The sequence below is a fragment of the Phalacrocorax aristotelis genome, chromosome 3, assembly GCF_949628215.1.
Source record: "Phalacrocorax aristotelis chromosome 3, bGulAri2.1, whole genome shotgun sequence".
Classification (NCBI taxonomy): Eukaryota; Metazoa; Chordata; class Aves; order Suliformes; family Phalacrocoracidae; genus Phalacrocorax; species Phalacrocorax aristotelis.
Genome location: NC_134278.1, coordinates 818,299 through 838,478, shown reverse-complemented (window position 1 = coordinate 838,478; position 20,180 = coordinate 818,299). Strand labels below are relative to the sequence as shown.

The 20,180-nt window shown below is 52.2% G+C and overlaps 1 protein-coding gene across 4 annotated transcripts in view; it reads left to right on the top strand.

The window, feature by feature from the left end:
* ASXL2 (ASXL transcriptional regulator 2) overlaps positions 1 to 15,241 on the top strand; it is a 121,179-nt gene extending 105,938 nt beyond the window's left edge. For all 4 annotated transcript variants that reach the window (XM_075086345.1, XM_075086346.1, XM_075086348.1 and 1 more), the window contains 4 exons: positions 1,364 to 1,460; positions 6,030 to 6,135; positions 7,904 to 8,621; positions 10,693 to 15,241. In XM_075086345.1, coding sequence (XP_074942446.1) covers positions 1,364 to 1,460; positions 6,030 to 6,135; positions 7,904 to 8,621; positions 10,693 to 13,113 — 3,342 coding nt within the window. In that variant the 3' untranslated portion in view covers positions 13,114 to 15,241. The remainder of the gene's footprint in view (positions 1 to 1,363; positions 1,461 to 6,029; positions 6,136 to 7,903; positions 8,622 to 10,692) is intronic.
* Positions 15,242 to 20,180: the final 4,939 nt, after the last annotated feature.

Here is a 20,180-nt window from a genome sequence, read left to right as displayed (position 1 = left end):
TTTAAGAAATGCCAGGCTTTGCTGTAGAAAAGAGGAGAAGAGGTGGCGGCGTTGGGCACGCCAGTTGTGAAAGGTCACGTTTCTGTGTGTTCTGTGTGGCAATGTCTCAGTCCGAGCTGTTGCAGCCGGTGCTTCTGTAGAAGAGAAAGTGGCACTTCGAGGCACGGCCCCGTCAGCCCTGCGTAGCTGCCCGTCCTACAGCACAGGGAGCCGGCAGTGCCGTCGGTGCAGCGGGGAATGCTTGTGAACCCTGCTCCCCGTAGTCAGTCAGCAAAGATTTGGACTCGCAAATAAACCTCTGCTTTTGTCATCACTGTAAAGGCTGCTCCTAACTTCAAGCTAACTAAATCTCACCCACAAAGCCTTCTGTCAGGTCGCTTCCATCATTTTAATTACCTGCGTCGCAAATGCTGCCACAGGAACAGCAGCATTTCCCTTTATCAAACCGTGCTCGTTGAAGGGCTGCTGCGCAGATCTCCCGGCGTCAGCGATGTATCCTCCGTTTGGACGCTTGGATTTTGCTTGGATTTCTGATTTATTACTTATGCAAGAAATGGAAGCACGTCAGTTTTGCCCGCTGCAAGTTCTTGCGACTCACCGAATGATACAGGCGTTTTTGTGTTCCTGGTAGAGAAATTCCACGTTTACTTCGGCGGGATAAAGAGCAAAAGCAAACCTCGTAGATGTTTTATGACCCTGGTTATAATTCCCCACTGTGGTGTGTTCCAGCCTTAGCCCTGTGCTTTCTCATTTACATCCCACTCATTAGCATGACTGCCCAATTTGGTTAACCATATTTCAAAGGCGGAATGAGTTTTGAGCTTCATTTATCCCTCTTTCCTGAAGCGTCCATCATTACCATTACGCAAATTTCAAAGTTACTTTTATGTGATACCTTTTATGTCCTCGCTTTTCCTTTGTGCACTTTCTTATCTTTGCAGAAGACCAAGCTGTTGCTTTGGACGGTAGGTCAGGCGATATCTTGCCTCCATTTTGCAGGGCAAAAGGCATCTGCAGAAGCTTTTCAGAGGCTACGCTGTTTGTTTCCTTGCCCTCCTCCTCGCCACCTGCACCATCTGCTGCTCCTGTGTGTTTGTGCAGCAGCAGGACTACAGAGGATTGGGCTGAAGCAAGGATGAGGAAAATATACCACATATAAATGAGGAAAATATACCACTCCTAGATCCCAGGCTTGGCTAGGCGCAGCCTTAAGAAGGCTGTTTATTTTCTTGTGAGTGAGTGGAAGGTGAATTCCAGAGAGACTTTTCCAGGGGCTCTTGCTCTGTTTTCAGACCCCATGTGACAACATGTGACATTTGTCTCTCCGGCTAGTTAATGCTGTTTGCTTTGTCCTGTGTTGCAGGTTGGGGCTGATGGCTTGATGAAGCTCAGTGGCTCTGCGCTCAACAACGAGTTCTTCACTTCGGCTGCCCAAGGCTGGAAGGAGAGGTTGTCAGAAGGTAAAACTTCCCCAGACAATGGAGCAAAACTCTGGGCGGCTTTCAGCTAGTGAATGCGCTGGGGATAGAGAAAAGATATTTTATGGAGAAGTTGAAGCACTGGAGTGACTTCCTGGGTGGAGACAGCTGTAGTCAGTACAGCCCGCGAGAGCAAGTGCAAGCCTAGGGCTATGTAGCCTCAAGGTCACGGCGGGGCTGCAGTGAGTTCGCTTTTGAACTTGACATGTGGAAAAACGAGCAAGTCTCTGGAAAAGATAAGAAAATAAGGAGAACTGTGTTTAAAATCTCATTGCAATGGCAGTAGAGCTCTGTAATTCTCAAGTTGTGGTAGCTGAATATAGGCCACAGCCACGCTGAGCAGAGAAGGTAAATTATATTCCCAGGGTAATGCACTTTGGTGTCATCAGCGAAGTTGTCTGGCCACGGTCGGTGTGGTCAGGCCTTTGAGCCACAACCTTTTATATAACATAAAGTCAGCCATTTACTAATCTAGAGGGCTCCAGCACCTTCAGCAGTCATCGACACCGTGAGCTTAGAGGTGCTTAGTTCCGCGATTTGATGAGGTCATGTCGCCAGAAGTGCGCTCGCTCGTTGCTCGGCAGAATTGAACCTCGCAGCCTGCCACGGAGCTTTTGTGAAGGGTATAGCCCCAGTCATGGCTCGCTTTAAGAAGATGGGAATATCATTTACTCATGCCTGGATGATTGACTTTTATGAGGCTTTTCGATAGAAAATGTATCCAATTCCATATGAATAACAGGCGTATCTGTGCCAGTAAGCAGGAAGGTGTAGAACTCAGTGGTCCAATCCCTTCAATTGTTAAAACCACCCCCGGTTTTAGCCACCATCATTAGTGCTTTGCCTTTAATGTTTCTTGGAAGACCTTCTGTTCATTCATGCCCTCACGTCCAGCGGGTGCAGCTACCTGTACACAAAGACTTTCTCACCAGAGGAAAACTGCCGCAGAACCCGCTGCAGTGATAAAGCTTGCAGCGACGAGGGTGAAGCCTGCCAATCTCCGCTGGCATCCTCACTGAGCACCGTACCCCTGCTCAGGTGATAAAGCACGATGCCCCTGTGGGCGGAGCAGTTCACAGGCTTTCTTCAGCTGCTCCTCAGGGTACTGACAATGCCTACAGTGCTGTTTGGGGTCACCCACAATGGTATTTAACATGCCTGGTTGGCCTCAGTGTCGTCGCTGGGGACATCATGGAGCAAGCCCTCCTGGAGCACACCTCTGGGCACCTGAAGAAGGTGATTAGAAACAGTCAGCGTGGTTTTACCAAGGGTAAATTGTACCTGAAGAGCTTGGCTGCATTAAAAATTACTGAATTTGTGAACAAGGGGTAAGCAGTGTGCATCAGTTACCTCAGCCTAAGCAAAGCTTTTGATAAGCCTCTCCCACAGTGCTCTTGTGCCCGAGTGGGAGGCTGGGTCTAGACAGGTGGACAACCAGATGGGCGACGAGCTGCTTAGACGGTCAAGCCTGGAGTCACAGTTCGTGGCTGGAGGCTGGCGCCAAACGGGTGCTGCAGGGGCCTCTCCACAACTGTCCTGTTTGCCTTTTTGATCAGAGACCCTGGGGGAGCTTGTGGAGGACACCAAACTGGGGGACCAGTTGTTACGCAGAGGGCAGGGCTGCTGTCCAGCAGGACCGAGGCAGGCCGGAGACAGGCCGGATCCCGCCCTGGCAGCGTTACGGGCTGGGGAGGGGGGCCCTGAGGGCAGCCCCCTTGTACGCCCAGGGAGGCATCAGGAGGATGGAGCCAGGCTTGTCACAGTGGCGCAAGGCAGGAAGGGAGAAAACAGGCATGAGACAGATGGGATACTTGGAGAAGCTTTTCTCCCCATGAGGACAGTCTGCAATGGAGCAGGGGCCCAGGCATGTGGTGCCACCTCATCCTTGGAGGTTTGCGAGACCTGGCTGGCCAGAGCCCTGGGTGAATGCTGGAGGCCAGGCTGCCCCTGCTTGGAGCTGGGCGTCGCACTGGAGACCTGCCGGGGTCCCCATCAGCCTTCAGGTAGATGCTCACAAGTAAATTACTTCCACTTGACTGCGAGCGACTGCATAGGTTTTCACTGCGCCTTGCGCTCAGTGCCGGCCTAGGCTGATGCAGACTGATGAAATCTCCCAACTGGGAGGCCAAGGTGGCATAACCACAGCAATGGAAATCCAAAAATTCAGTTAATTTCACAGAATCACTGAATCCCAGAATCCCAGGTGCGAAGGGACCTCAGGGATCATCTAGTCCAACCTCTCTAGGAAGAGCCCAGCCTAGACAAGGTGGCCCAGCGCCCTGTCCAGACGGCTCTTGAAGGTGTCCAACGTGGCCGAGTCAACCCCTTCCCTGGGGAGATTATTCCAGTGGTGACTGTCCTCACTGTGAAAAATTTCCCTCTGGTGTCCAATCGGAATCTCCCCAAGAGCAACTTGTGTCCATCCCCCTTGTCCTCTCCATGGGACTCCATGTAAAAAGGGAGTCTCCGTCTTCTTTGTAGCTGCCCCTTAAGTACTGGTACATGGGGATGAGGTCCCCTCTGAGCCTCCTTTTCTCAAGGCTGAACAAACCCAGCTCTCCCAGCCTATCCTCATACGGCAGCTTCCCAGTCCTTTGGTCATCTTGGTGGCCCTTCTCTGGACCCCTTCCAGCCTGTCCACAACCTTTTTGTACAGCGGGGACCAGAACTGGACACAGGACCCCAGGTGTGGCCTGGCCAGCGTTGAGTAGAGCGGGATGGTGACTTCTTTCTCTCTGCTGGCGATGTCCTTTTTGATGCAACCCAGCATCCTGTTGGCCTTCTTGGCCGCAGGAGCCACTGTTCGCTCATGTTGAGCTTCCTGTCCACCAGGACCCCCAGGTCCCTTTTGACAGAGCTGCTCCCCAGCCAGGTGGAGCCCAGTCTGTGCTGCACTCCCGGATTATGTTTTCCCAGGTGCAAGACCTTACACTTGTCCTTGCTGAACTTCTTAAGGTTCTTGTTAGCCCACTCTTCCAGCCTATCCAGATCTTCCTGCAGAGCAGCTCTCCCTTCTGGAGTGTCTGCTTCCCCACTCAACTTGGTGTCATCTGGAAACTTCATCAGGCTACACTTGATCCCGTTATGCAGATCACTTACGAAGATGTTGAATAACATTGGGCCCAATATCGATCCCTGGGGGACCCCACTAGTGACAGGGTGCCACTTGGAAAAGGAGCTGTTTACCACCACCCTGTGGGTGCAGCCTGTCAGCCAGTTCCCCACACACTGCACAGACCCCTTGTCTAGGCCATAACGCATTAATTTCTCCAGGAGGAGGGTGTGGGGGACTATCAAAGGCCTTGGAGAAGTCAGAATTTATACCTTGTTGCTAAATGACTCTTAAGTAAAGGCAGGCATTCAGGTGTTTTCGATGCAGCAGACTTTCTGTTGTTATTTACCTGACAAAGTTTATACAAAAATAGAGAAGAAAGTTGAAGCACCAGAGATGGTTTGGGCTCTCTGTACTCGCTGCAACAAAAAGCTGTCGCCGTTTAGTACTGAGAATTAACAGTGGGCTAAAAAGGGACGCACTCATAGTTTCCTTTGGACAAACTTTGATATCTGTACGGAGAACAAACTCGGCAAGAATTTGTTACGATCCCCTTATTTGAGGGGAGAGAATTGTTGAGAAACAAACTGTGCAGTGATGGAAGTACCCAATTTCTGCTCATCTCTTTAAGGAACCTCCTCTCCTTGGTAACTGCAGTTTGGAAAAGGTCCGATTCTAGTGACTGTTTGCTCTGGTGCTAAAGAGCACAAACAAAATGCTGCACGAACTAGAATAAACCTGGAGAATGAATGAGGGCTGAGGGCTGAGGGTCACGTACCTGTCGTCAGAGCACAAAACCCCAAGCTGTCTTGTTGCCTAGTGATGAACTCCTAAAACATGAACATATGGTCTGACAAGCCTTCGTCGTTCAAAGCCGCGTCGGGAGGGTTCAGACCCAACATTAGGAAGCAGTTCTTACAAACCACAGTACGTGTGCATGTGAAATGTGCGCTTCAGATCTGTGCGAGGGGGGGGGTTCTGTTGTTTCCCACCTGCCTCTGACAGAGCAGCATCCGCTGCCAGGAATATTTTCTGTCATTTGTGCTGGGCAAGAAGCCTCTGATGTTCTCGCGTGCATATTTCACCGCAGCCACCCGCGGCTGTCGTTTCAAGGTGCCATATTGCTTTGCCATCTGCATAGGCAATGTCTTCAGGTCCTTCAAAAAATAGCAGTTACGCAGTGCCAGCATACGTACAACGTACGCTCGTGTATAGATTTCGTTTCATATCGGCAGCCAGGGTGGACGCGGACAGGGAAAGGAGCTGGGACTGTCAGGCATAGAGCTGTTGCCCTCCCCTGCAAGGCACCGGCAGCAGGGAAGCACGTTGCAGCTCGAGAGAAAGGCTGCGGTGCCGCAGGCACGGCTGCAGTGTCGCCAGCCGCGAAGGGGGCTCGTGTGCGATAGCGCGCTCGCCTGCAAGCGTGAAGGCTCCTGTGGTTATGCTGAGTCAGTCTCTCCGTAGCTCTTTTTGACGATACCCTTTATCGTGTTTTGCAGGTGAGTTTACCCCAGAAATGCAGCTGAGAATACGTCAAGAAATAGAAAAGGAAAAGAAGGTCGAGCTGTGGAAGGAACATTTTTTTGAGAGCTACTATGGCCAGAGGTAAGACATTGAACTGTCTGTTTTTAATCCCACATCGCCTGCCCAGATGTACCTGCTGCTGCATTTGTAGCGCGCTGTCCGTTGATAAACGGGGCTTTTCATTAGTCCTGCTGCCTGGAGAAGGCCGCTGGCTCCACCTCACTGCGCCGAGCTGAGGCGATGCCTGAGTGACCGGGGCCAGAGCGTTTGCTCTTGTGATTTCTGACGCTTTGACCAGTGCAGTGCTGTTTTCCTTAGGCGGGGATCTCCTTTAGACTTCACATCTTAACTGTTCCCACTGCTTGCTACAATACTTTGAGACGTTCCCCTCTTAGGCTTCTTCTAGTGTCAGGATTCGGAGAGCCGCGGGTACGTGGCGCTGCAGTGAACTCTGCCTTGCAGTAGCCACCTGCGACGTGAAATCTTGTGTTTCCCCCCATGTCTGCTCAGACACGTGTTTGGTAAAACTCCCAAGTCTGCAAGTCTTTTGCTCTGTGTTTCTTTTTGCTTCAAGATTTTCCCGTCCTTTTGGGCCCTGGAGAGGATGTCAGGTTTCTGTGCAAATGACTGTACTAAGAAACTTGGAAAGGAACAGATGCATATAAATAACTAACAAGGAATTTGTTATCCTGCATTCTGACAGTCAGCCTTTATGCTTGTCGTCACACCGTCAGCCAGTCCCTCCCATTTGTCTCTGGTGTTTTACCCCTCTAGAGCACTTGGCTTATTGCAAGCTCTATTTTTATCATTCCAGGGTCTGACAGGTTGGGGTTTCAGGGGTGAGGAGGGGGCCGGGGTGTGGGCACAGGCCTACGGCGGGCTGCAGTACCCTGCAAAGGGATAGGCCGGGCTGGGGATGCAGGTGACCTAGTGGTGCCGGCAGAGAGCTTTGCGCAGGTAACGCACCCCATCCTCCCAGCGCTGAAATCCAGGATGTAAACGCGCATAGAGCTCTGCGCTGGAGGAGAAGAGGTGGCAGCCGTATTCCTGAAGCTTTAGGGGGGCAGCAGGACAGCGTGGGGGTGACATACACAACAGCAGGACTTGAGTTCCCTCTAGCTCCCAAGAACTTGGCTGGCAGAAATCAATCCCGTAGATTCCTCAGGCTGGCTTCAGCAGACTCTGTGGGTATGTGTATGGGCAAAAATCCCAAATTTGGTATTTCGTTACGAGGGATGGGTGAAGCCAATCCTAAATCAGATGTCCTGCTGGGAATTAGATTCCCAGCTCATTCATTTCTTTCACAAATAAAGGTGGATGAATAACACAGGGGAAATAGCCCTGGCTCTCTGCTGACGGAGGAGGGCAGCGGCATCAGTTCTCAGCTCGGGCTGGGGCAGTGGTGCTCGCACTGGCTGTGCCTCCGCAAAAAATGGTGGGGCGCTTCAGGGTGCCTTCCCGCATGCGTCACTGTTTGAGCTGAAGTCGGATGGAGCCTGCGGGGGTGGTTCAGGCCGCAGAGGGATGCCTGCCATGGCCAATGAAGGGAATATTTACTGTTGGCCAAATTAATTTGATTTGCAGCCTAGAAAATTAACATCCAGCTAAAGGACTAGATCTAACCTGTGTTCCGTGGTTTTCATTTAGCTGGTTTTAAACTTTACTATTAAGTTCTGTTTCATGTGGAAGTATTAACGGTACGGGAGGTTTTCAAAGATCGCGGCATAGAATTAGGTGTGTGAGAGAGATTTATTTAGGGTGCGGTGTGTAAAGAATCTTCTGTTTTCATAAGGATGGTATGTTTTTGCACAAATGCTTTACAACATAAAAATTTTTGTTTTATTGATAGCTCTGGACTAAGTCCTGAAGAGTCCAAGAGACTGACAGCGAACACCAGCCCTGCCGAGACGGAGACTGAAAATCCAGCAGCCGAACAGCCAAAATGCACGCCAGCGGCTCTGGCACCACTCAAAGAGGAGATTACTCCTCCGTTAGAGCCTAAAGCACAAGCAGTCCAGGAAGCACCAGCGATGAAAAAAGGGGGAGAGGAGAGAAGAGAGGATGTGCAGCCGAGACCAGCCAACCCTGCAGAGGCCTCGGTTTCCCCAGGCGGGTGCGCAGAGAAACCTGGTGACCGTTCTCCCCCTGTGAAAGAGAGAGTCCAAGGAGAATCTGTTCACGAGAAACCACAAACTGCTGTTAGTCAAAAGCCAGAAGACGAGAGAAAGCACGCCGCGTCAAAGGAAGCGCTAGTGAAAGAGACTGTCAGTACCTCAGTTTCGGCCCCGAGTAAACCAAAGAGCCCCGAGGCAGGGGAAGTGGTAGCAAACGTGAAGAGTCCAGCGACGACTCCAGAGGCACCAGGAAAGAAGCCTCCTGTAAATGAGGAAATGGAAATCAGCGTGGAAGCCCATAAGAGGAAGTTGGAGAGTCGCGAGGAAGCTCTAACCACTCCTGAGAAAAAGCCACGGATGGTGGAGAACTGTCAGCACCACCAGGCGTTTCGGGCCCAGCCGCAGTCCTTTCCCGCCGCGGGGACGCCGGTGCCACGGGTACCCCCACTCAAGGTAAAGAGAAACGAAGGCAGATCCGCAGCGTGGCCTTACACGGGTCAGTGCAGCTGGTGGCTCTCACAGAAACGCTTTGTCAGTTCTAGTTGTGCATGTAAATCGTGTTGCCTCCTCCTTATAGCGTGGAAATATTTGATCCAAAACGGTAAAAGCTCAGCTGTTTGCTAGAGAGGACCTGCTGGCTGGCCAATCAAGGTAACTCCAGTTAGATATCTCTCGTATGCATGCGTCTGTTAAAAGGTCTCCTGGGCTCAAACACTTGTGTGGAAGCCCAAGCCCGGGTGTACCAGGGAGTGCTGTAGTTCATGGTGGGGAGAGCTGCGGAGGAACTGCGGGACTGTAACAACAGAGCAAGTTTGTAGCCCAGGAGCACACAGAACTTTGTGAGAGTATCCCCAGCAGTACGGTAACAGCTCCAGAAAGAATGCTACCAGCTGCTTCCTCTGTTATATCACATCTAGAAGCTAAATTATTTACCTGTGTTAAAAAAAAAAAACGTGTAGAAGTACTGCAGCGCTCGTTCGTACCCGCTGAATGCGGTGCAGTGCCAGACTAGGTAGCAGGGAAAGGCTATTCCAGGGAGCATCTCAACTCCAAACGCCCTTTGGCTGCTGGGTCTTAGCGAGAACGTGCCCAGGAGAGGAAGCAGGGTACATCCCCACGGGGGTAGGGCAGGTGGAGAGGACGCACCAAAGAGATGCTGCACTTTGGCCTGGACAGCGCAGCCCTCGGGCGCTTGAGGTCCAGGTGCCAGGAGCGCACACCAGCTGCGAGGCTGCCAGAGCTGCCCCGCTGGTAAGTAACGAGCATGCAGGTAACACTGAGCCTTTCTTCAGTGATGCTGGGCTCGGCAGTAGATACAAGCGGATGCACCAGCACAGGAACATTTTTTACCACCGTGTGTGACTGTATGAATAGAGAAGTTTGGTTTCCATAGAACAGGGCCTGGGCTTCTTCTGCCAGAATTTGCTCTGGCTGAAGTTCAGCTCCCTGGTTCAGGACCTTCAGCAGAAGCTGTAAAAGGAAACAGCTTCATTTCTGTATTTCTGTATGTCCCAAGAATCCTCCTCTCCTATGAAGATTCCTTTACCCTAGGAAGTGTACGAACACAGTGTTTCAAAAAAGGCTCATTATTCTCCCTGAGTTAACAAGTGTAGCCCAAAGGTAGGAAAGCGTTAATAAAATTGGTTAGTGACACAAAACTGGGGGAAAACTGTCAATATAGGAGACCTGAGGTATCACACAGGAAGAATGGTTGGCCTTCTGGTGTCAAAAACATGGGATTTGATTTAATAATAGGGTGGATTTAAGGGTGATCAAAAATAGTTTCCCCTGTAAGGTAGAAGACACGCCATTCCTCAGAAAAGAAAGAAGTGTTGCGCTGGCTAATGGAGGATGAGTGGGAGGCAGCGAGGTATTGTGCAAACAGATGTCACCCCGAAATACCTTGAATCTTGGCGATGGAGAGCGAAGAGCACTGACGTTAGTGCCCCGTTCTCATCGCTTACATTCTAGAGAGAACAAACTCACAGAAAGTAAAGTGGCGTGAGGAGGGGAGTGGAGAACCTGTTTCAGAAGAAAGGACTGAAATATTGGCCTTTCATCTACAGAGACACAGTGGAGAGAGTATTATTGCACTGAGGAGACAAGTGTAAATACGCAGGGGGGGAAAGCAACACAAAATCAAGCAGAATGTTAATACAAATCTTGAAAAGGGTATAAATGACATGAATAAAGTATGAAGCTTAGATAAGGGATGCTAGGTGTTGAGTTCTGAAGCACCTCGCAGCTTTTTCCGAGGGAGCTTGATTGGATTTTGAGTAATGGCGTGCGATGTACCGGCCTGCGGCTGCAGGGGATGAGCTTCCCGCCTGCAGCACTGAGGCTGTAACAGACTTAAAATAGGTGTGTCGGACATCGAGAGATCGTACGCGTCTTGCAGTACTTATCTCAAGTGAGGGAGGCGAGGGGTTTCTCCAGAACGATGACTGTTTCTCTAGGACTACACCTGTACGTGTGTTAAGTGTTCCCCACACCTCAGTTGTGCTTTTCTCCTCCTCTCTTCCAGATTCCTGTTTCCAGAATCTCCCCGATGCCATTTCCTGCGGGCCAGGTCTCTCCCAGGGCACGTTTCCCACTCTCACTCACCAGTCCGGGAAGAACCGGGGCCAGAACTTTGGCAGACATCAAGGCAAAAGCCCAGCAGGCCAAGGCTCAGAGGGCAGCCGCCGCCGCCGCAGCCGCTGCCGCTGCCGCCTCGGCGGGGGGGGCCGTCCCCGGGCCGGGCCCGGGCGGTGGTGGGGGCCCGCCGGGCGGGGGAGGAGAGAAGGGTAACGCAGCAACAGGCGGAACCAACGAAACTGGAATTCGAGGGAACGCACTGGAACTGGCAGGAACTGGAAGCGGGGGAAGTTCGAGAAGGTTCCTTCCCCATTGCCCAGGGGCCCCTACCCAAATGGAGACCCAGGCCGCGGACCAGGCCCCACCTCACAGTCCTTCTAGAGCACAACTACAGCAAACTTCCACGCTGACGTCCAGAACTCCAGCCAGCAGTACAGGCACCAGCTCCTCCTCCTCCTCCTCCGCGCTATCGGCATTAGAGAAAACCAACAGAATAAAACAGAGCCCCCCGGGTGTGACGGTCGGTCAGGCCGCTGGCCCCCAACATGCTGGTAGCAGTGACAAACAAGAGAAAGCACCTTCTGCTCCGGCAGGTCCAAGCCAGGCCTGCGGGGCACCAGCCGTCAGGGATGGAACAGTCTGTGTCACGGTGTCGGCAGCAGATACCAACACAAACGTAACTAAGGTAGCACCTACGACCTTAGGTGGGACCAGCTTAGATGTTCCTAAAGGCAAATCTCCTTCCCCTCTGACGCCCTCGCTAACGTCCTCACGCTCGGAAGCCCAGGCTGGAGGTGTGGTCCCATCTGCTACGTCTGTCCCCCCCTCCCACACTTCGTCAGTCGCGCCTAGCCTTAAAACTCATGCAAGTTTGAGCTCAAGTGGGGCCCTCCCAAAACCAAGCTCCAGTATTCCTGCTAACAACCCTCTGGTCACTCAGCTTCTTCAAGGCAAGAGCGTCCCTCTGGAGCAAATCCTGCCGAAGCCTCTCACCAAAGCGGAGATGAAAACGGTCCCGTTAGCTTCTCATGAAGAAAAAGGGGCAGCAGCGGCGCCCAGCGCTACAAGCGTAGCGGGGAACGGCACTGGGGCCGAGGGTGCCGAAAGACAATCAAGTTTACCCACACAACAGCTTGGGAAGATCTTTTCCCAGAACAGGCCTCTGCCTCACATTCCAAGGACCTTTCCGCTCCCCTCGGGAAAGGACCCTGGTCTTGACCAGCACCAGTGCCACGAGGCGCTCAGCAAAACAACCCAGGAGCAGATCCTTCAGACCCTCATCAAGAGGGTCCAGAGGCAGAATTTGTTGCCAGTACTTCAGCCTTCACAACTGAACCTCACTCACTCAGGTTTCCAGTTAGAAAACAGCTCCACCAGCCAGAGATTTATGCTGGGTTTCACGGGCAGAAGGACATCCAAGCCTGCTATGTCTGGTCATTATCTGCTCAACATTTCCACCTACGGTCGTGGTTCAGAGAGCTTGAGGAGAGGCTTCTCCCTGAACCCTGAAAACCGCTTATGTCTGAACAGTCCTGCTGACGCTCCCAAAACAGAGTTTGGGGAATATGAGGAGGTAGCCGGCCACGGCAGCAGCAGCGATGAAGGAGATGTGGATGACGAGAGTACTGGCGACGAACGGGAGCGTGTCAGCGTAAAAGAGGAGCCCCAGGCTGCCCAGGTTCCTGCTCAGTATGAGAAAGAACGGGTGTCACACGGCGCAAATTCTTTGGATTACAGCACCCTTGCTAAAAAGGCCGTGCAGACGGAAGCAGCCGCGTCTCAGCAAGCGGCAGGCAGCAAGGAGAGCGTTCAGCCATTTGACGGCACTACACTAGCGCGAGATTTCATTCAAGCCGCTCAAGAGCAAATGGCACATGCAATGAGGGGGAAAATGCACAGCGGTCCAGAGCTCTTCAGTACTTCCGTACCGTCCTTGGACTCTGTGCAGCAGCAGCCTCCGCTGCTTTCTCCTTCGCACGCTCCAAAGCTGTCTGGAAACACCGCAGCGCAGCTCCTTGGGCCCAGTTACAGCGGGACGATAAACGTCTCCACCTCCCCGGACGTGAACCAAGGGTCCCTTATGAGCGGGCTCTCTGAATGCAACCAGTTGTCCAGCAGCATGGGGAATGTCATGTCCTTTTCTGTGACGGTAACCACCATTCCCACCAGCCAGGCCATGAGCGCTGGCACCCACGCTCAGACCATCCCCGTTCAAGCCTTCGCTGAAGACAACAGCATGGAGGATTCCCCTTCCAAATGTTACTGCAGGTTGAAAGCCATGATCATGTGCAAGGGCTGCGGCGCCTTCTGCCATGATGATTGCATTGGCCCCTCTAAGCTCTGTGTCTCCTGCCTCGTCGTGCGGTAACCGGGAGGGGAAGCGGGGAAGAGGATGGCTCGGGTTCGGTTTAGCTTTCGGAAGTATGTTGGGAAGAAACAGGAAATTTACTGCCTTGCACAAGAGACACGTTACTGAATCAGGAATACAGAGTAGAGTCCTTCTTTCATTAAAGAAAGAGCACCTTCTTGTACAGTGAGTCGAAATTGAGCTCAACTACGTGAATTGTGACAAGAGTTTGCACTTAAGGAATTATGTAAATATGTCACATTATTTTGTTTAAAAATATTTTTTCAATCTTTTAGGAGATAGTGTTTGACTTGTACTGCATTTTCATTAACCCCAGCCTGCTCTCCAGCATGTTTGCTGAGCTCTGCTCTAGATGGGGGAACGAACCCCCCGCAAAACCATAGCCTGTTGGTCTTCTCTGGACAAAGAGAAGAACTGGATAATCAAGAAACTAAGCGTTTGTACTGACTGATCACGGAGCACCGAAGCGGGAACCCCGGAACGGGGCTCGCTTTGCTGCTCTGAATTTTAGTTCAGTTTTTTTTCAGAATGGGAAGGCATTAATTAACGTCGTTCCGGCCTTCCAAGCAATTGCCTTTCACTCGTGACCTGGCAGTCTCCAGAAGGCATACTGGGTTGTGCAATATTGGCTGGCGTTTTTGATTTGCATATCCTCTCCTCTTCAAGGAGGACTCAGTTGCAGTAACCTTGTTTTAAGGAAGGTAGTGTCTCGATTTGCTACTGGTGAATACAGGAAAAGGCAACTGTACTAACCATAGGATTCAAGAATTTAAATCACTAAAGCAACTCAGTAACCGTGATTATCGGTAATCCCAGGAACCATTTAAAGCAGAGGTCACAAATATGCGCCGAACCGCATTTTGTTTCTGGACTGTCAGGACTCGGCAGAAACTTGCTTTTTTTTCTGAGGCTTTTTGAGTGAGCGGGAAAGCGCCAGCCCGCAGTCACGCGCCATCGGCCGTTACGGCACATGACGCAAGCGAAGTGCACTAGGTGTCACCCTCGGTCCTGCTGTTTCCTAGGAAGCTTACTGTGCTCACTCAAACCTCCACGATAGTCAGATGTGTCTAATTTCTATAGAAGATTTTATATTTAGCTAAGTGTAGGGAAAGGAGAACAAGTGTCTTGTTGGGCCTCACCATTAGCCCGCTGTGGGTGTCTCTTTGTGTTATAAATACCAAATCAGGCTTGGCTCAGCTTGGATTTTGCTCAGTTGAGGTCCGGGGTTGTGTTGGGGCTGGGGAAGACGGGCGGGGGGGCTGGGGCAGGGGGGCTGCACCGCACCCCTCGTTCCTGACGGCAGGACGCAGCTAGTGACGCTCATCCTCGCTGTTCGTGCATTCATTCATTTCGATTAATCCGAATTAAAGCAGTTACAAAAGGTACTCTGTTCTCAACAAGAGGAGTTGACGACAGGCTGGCTAGCGAAGCACACGCCCACCCGCATTTTGACGAATTGCAACACACCCGCGTCACATCCAGGATCTCTGTGTTACTCCTCTTGCGCAACGAAGAGCATCGCGTTCACTAACCACGTCCAGTCCCATGTTGTCGCTGTTCGGGGCGGGGGGGCCATACTGCATCTCGGTCAGGGAACAGATCTATGTATCTTTTTGATGGAAAAGCACTGAATTCACTTTGAATCCAAAGGCCTTTTTACGATGAAGCAATATTAACAAAATAGGTGGGAGGGACAGCTGGTTTGCGAGCTGGGGTCCTCAGCCTTCCTTTCTTCTCACCGTTTGGCTACACGGCTGCTTTCCCCTCTCCTCGCCTGGGAGCCCGGCTCTCGGTAAAGACCAGAAATAATTGCCTGTGAAGCAGTGCGTTTTTCCAAGGAGCGGGAGGTGATTTCTTTGGTAGCGACAAAGAAAAGAGAGTCGCAGACTTAATCACGTCGTAACAGAAGCGTTTCCTTCCCTGTCCAGCACAGCGTGGCGTCCTCCACGGCAGGATGAGCGCGCGGGAGTTCGCGAGAGCTGCAGCGGATCTCGGTCTCTGTTTTGCTCATCTCACGTTTAGCGGGGAGCCGTGACCCCTGCTTTCTAATTATGCATCGCTGCTCAGACATCCAGTGGCGAAGAGGATTTAAGTATTAGAAATAAAGTCCATCTTTTTTAATCCAAAACTGAAATCTCAAAGAAATTACACAAAAAATTACTCTCTCATGCATACCACGCGCGCGTTGGCAGTGGTCGTAGCCCCAGAACTGCCCCCCGGCGTGCGGGAACCCGCTGCCGTCGGCGCAGAGGGGCAGAGCGGTGACGTGGGTGGCTTCTCCTGTTACGTCCCCCGACGCTGGACAGGGTAACCTCGTCCCCCGGGTTGGCTCGTCCCTCAGCACCGCTCGGGGCAGCGCCCGGCCCTGCCTGCTCCCACCTCTTGTTCCGCAAGAGGAATTTCTGCCGTTTTTTTAAATCTCGGGATGGGTTTGAAGCGGCCCCAAGCTGCGTCCGCTGGGGAGCCGGGTGCTGAGAGCAGGGTCTGTCCGCTCCATGTTAACTCGAGCCTTGCCTAGACACGGAAGAGGTTACAGCGGTGCTGTCCTCAGACACGCGTGCCCACCTAAGACAGATCCCCCAGTATAATCCCATTTAAAGATTGTTGCTAGTTGCAAATTAAACTGAAAAATTCATTCTTGCCTCAAATAAGAGCAAAGATGTTTCGCTGGCAAAATTGGATCCGCTCCGGTCCCACCGTGGCTTTGATCGGTGTCATTTCTCTAGGCTGACGAGGCTGCTTAAGGCGGGGAAGGAGGAGATGATGAGGGAGCAGCGGGCTATGATCTGCCGTCTTGCTCCTAGCGCTCGCGGGCTTTGCAGCCCGCTGCGCCGCTGCTGGGAAAGGCTGTGTCGTTGCTCCTCTCGGCATTTTGTAAAACAGTCGCCGGCCCCGAGCACGGTTCCAGCTTGGTTCTCCCTTTGAATCCGACGGGCGTCCGCTGTCGCGCGTGGGTTCGGCTTCCTGTGCCGCCCACGCCTCTTGCGAGCCTCCTTCGGGAACGCGAGAAGCTGCCGCTGCCGAGCGGCCCTGCAGGAAGCACGCCTGCCCGGCCGTCGCGAGGCGAGCCGAGGCCGACCGGGTTGGGGTGCTCGGTGACCGGGAGGATCCCCGTGGCTCCAGGCACGCGTCGGGATGCGTAGGCGTCTCCCGTGGTGCCTTGGAAGTTTACAACTCTGTTCAGTGCCTTAGTTGTATTTTAACAGATCAGCACTTTTCTTGGGCTACTTTTATTCTATTTCTTTTTAAGAAATCAAATTCTTTTAACTGCATGTCTCTGATTTTAACATACGCTGGCGAGCTACTAGGTGCAACTTGATGGAACAATCTCCACAGGTTTGCAAGAGGGCATTAAGTAGTTAGGAAATCATTAGAAATAATGGGGCTCAGTTTAATAATCACTATAAGTACAGGTCGACAGAAAACCTCGAAAGCTTTGCCTGTTTTACAGTGCTGGTTATCGAATAATGTCTTTTAGAAGGGGGAAATCCTGCAGCCTGTAGAGGAGCTGCGCGGGATCAGCCTGCCGCTGCCTTACTGCTGGGGCTCCTCCCGGCAGTCCCCACTCTTCCCATCATCTGCCCTCCCCGCTGTCCCTCCAGCAAGACGATAAACCTGCCTTCACACTGGATTTACCAACAGAAGGGATGTCGTGACGTAGTTTAAAGCTAGACTTTAGTTCCGCAGGTATTAAATTAGTAGCACTATGGTAAACGCTGTCATAAAAAAAAAATCCGAGATAAAATGTTTTCAAAGCCTAATGTCAAAAACCACGTTTGCGGCAGTAAAAGCAACTTGAGTAAGAAAAGACCCTCAGATTTAAACTGTCCCTTTGGGGCCACATCTGAGTCCTGCAGCATGAGAACTAGAAGCACAGACTGATCAGCGGAGCTTGTCTCCCCAGTGCAAACACCCCCACGTACAAGTTGTTGCAACGGAGGAGTGAAGGCAGCTCCGAGTGCGTTCGGGTTCTGAGGGATTGGTAGCACGGGGAAGGAATTAGGTGTGAAGTTGTCCCTTCTTAAATCAAAAGGAAAAACCAAGGTGCTTAACAGTTAACGCTGGTCAGCGAAGTTGTAACTTTTTTACGGTAGTAAGAGATGGCCGATGGGCAGCAGGTTCCCGGTCAGGTCAGCAGCCAGGCGGGGTCCTCGGGGCGTTCGCACCGTGTCAGCGGCGGCAAAGGCCATCCCGGGGCCGGGTCCTGCCGGGCGGGCAGGCCGCAGGAGGTGGTGGTGTTGGGAGGCTCCAGCTTCCCTCCTGCGGGGAGGCTTGGTCTGACGGCTCGTTTAAACCGGTGGAAGGTGGGGGGCCACCGACCCGCGAGCACCGGCCCAGCCTGGGCGTCCTCTGGAGGCGGTCAGTCTTCAGCGCCGCGCAGCCACGCGGACGTGCCGTGCCGGTGGCGGGAGAGGCGGTAGGAGCGCGCGGCCTGTGGCGGGGCTGGGGCAGAGCGTGCTTGAGTGGTCTGAAAACACCGTGGCTTGGAGAAAAGCGGACTGGGGTCTTTTCCCCAGAAAGGCCAGCAGTTTTCTTCATTGGAACCGTCTCCCGTAGTTTTCCGCGTTGGAGCTGCCTCGCCAGGAGCGCTTGAAGCGCTGGGGGAACTTCTTGACTTGGCAGTTTTACTTAGCTCAGTCTCTTGAAAGCCGGCCCTGGCCATGAGCGCCTGGCTTCGCCCCCGCTGGCTCTGCTGCTTTCGGGCACAGCGGGGGAGGCTGCTCTGCTCTCCCCGGCCAGGGCCGACCAGGCTGGCGCTGCTCTGAGCTTCCAGGCTCCCACGTCACAAAATCCCACGTGGGTGCAGCGGCGGAAGGAGGGACGGGACGGCACGTGCGCCCAAACCGCCTCCTGGGGTTGCAGGGCTCAGCGGCCGCGGGGCCGGGCCGCTGCTGCGGCTGGTGTGGGGGAGCGCCCGCCGCTAACCGGCTGCCGCAGAGGCGGCCCGGCCGGCCACGTCCCTGCGGGCGTCGGGGCTCTTTGCCGCCCGGGGCGAAGAGCGGGAGCATTCGCGAGGATGATGACATCCAGAACTCTCTGTGTTACCTAGGTTGGGTTTTTTGTTTTTTGGTTGTTTTTTTTTTTTTTTTTAATTAATGCTATACATTTGATATAACTGAAGATCGGTTTTAAGAGCTTACAGTAATATATTTTAAGTAATATATATTTTAGTATCTGTAAAAAAAAAAAAAATTGACAAAGGATGATTTATGAACTAGATAAACAGGGTATCGGGAGTATGTAGTTCCTCAGCAAGGCCCAGAGCAGTTTTACTAGGAGGAGAACTGAAAAGATTCCGTTTTTTTCCATTAATGCAATAAAAATGGGAATTCTTAAAAAGAAGAAATCCAATACTGTTTACCATGTGCTTTTCTTGTCTTGGCGACAGGCCTGTAACCACAGCTTAGGAGATACGGAACCTTTGTCTGTCTTTTGCCTTTCTAAAAGGGACTTAAATTGGAATAGAGAGTATGTACAGAAAAATCGAGTCAACACCATTTTAAAATGTATTTTTACACAAATGATATAGAAGAACCGTATTTTACATAAGAATTTTAAGTATTTGAAATATGTATATATACACTGTATGTACTTCATATATTCTTTATTTTACATTTTCAATGTATTAAAAAGCATTTGAGCTGGTTGGATTTGAGCATGTACTGGTGTTTAGGAACAAAGGAAAAGGACAGAGGGAGAGGGCGCGAGCGCCGCGCCACGGCATAGCTGCGGCGAGCAGCTGCAGGGTAGCGGAGGAACCAGAGGTTCAGGAGCAAATGACTTCCGGAAGAGTTCGGCAGTTTCAGGTAGCGCGTACTGACCGTTTTCAGTCCTGTGTCCTGTTTGTGTTTCCGTTAAGATTCGTCCCTTGCGCCTCGTACCCACCCGGAATAATCTATGGTGAGAGGACAAGACGGTGAGGTGGATCTTTTATACACGCAATGCTGCCTTTATAGCCAAAGAGACAGACTGGGACAGAAGCTACTCAACCAAAACCAAACCAGAAGCTACTCAGTTTTGCTGTGCCACTGAAATTTTCATAAATAGCTGGATTTCTCGTGTGAGCATCTTACGGCGCTCTTGGGAATGCGAACAATACACCAAAAGTCCGGTGATTTCAAGGAAACACTATCAAAGCAGAATTTGGTTTTTTTTTTTTTTTACTTTGTAGGAATTTTGGCGAAAGCCGCACCATAGAGGATGATACATCTTTGCAGCTACTAGAAACGGAGCGAGTGCTTACGAGGAACGGGATCCTAGAGGTGCCCCGCTTGAGCCGCCACTATCTGATAGGCGCAGGCAGCACCGGGCGGCTGCAGGGCGGGCCGGGCTCCAAAGGGGTGCAGGTGGGGAGGTCGCGGCGCTTTCAGGTGAAGCTGAGACACCCCGGCCTCCTGGCGCGGCGTCGCGGAACTATATTAGAGCAAACAACAAGTAACGGCTCCTTCTGTACATCCCCGTTTCTGAAAGCCGAGGAGATGGGCAGCCCTGCCATTGCTGGCCCCGGTTGTGCGCCCAGAGAGCGCGGGGAGGCGAAGGGGCTCCCGAGGCGGGCGGCACGGTGCGGCCCCTTCTCTGTGATGCCCCTTTTGGCTCGGACGAGTCTCAGATGACATTTACACTATTCCACTTCCTCCAGCAAGCGATTGCAGGAATCCTGTCTGTAAATTGGAGGTGTTTACAGCGACTCTCTGTTGCTGGGACTTACAGGGAAGGAAACTGAATGTGGGGAAAGAAGACGCATTAATGAGTCACGGTCTAAAAGTACAAATCCGAACCGTGAAAAGGCAGGCCACTGGTATTTTTATACTGCTACAATTGTTATAGGAATCTCTTGAAAAAAACAGACTGTGGCACCCGATACTTGGTCAAAACTTGCCGCCGACCCGCTGAGCGGGGCTTTCGCTCTATAAACAGTTGCACTATGAGAAAGCCCGCGGCCTGGGGGCGCGTACGTGTGGGGGCGGGGGCGGCGCAGCTGCGTGTGCGCGTGTGCGCACCGACGCACGGCTGGCGCTTGGGTAGGAAGTGTACATAGCAAGACCAGCTTCACCTCGGTCTTCTGG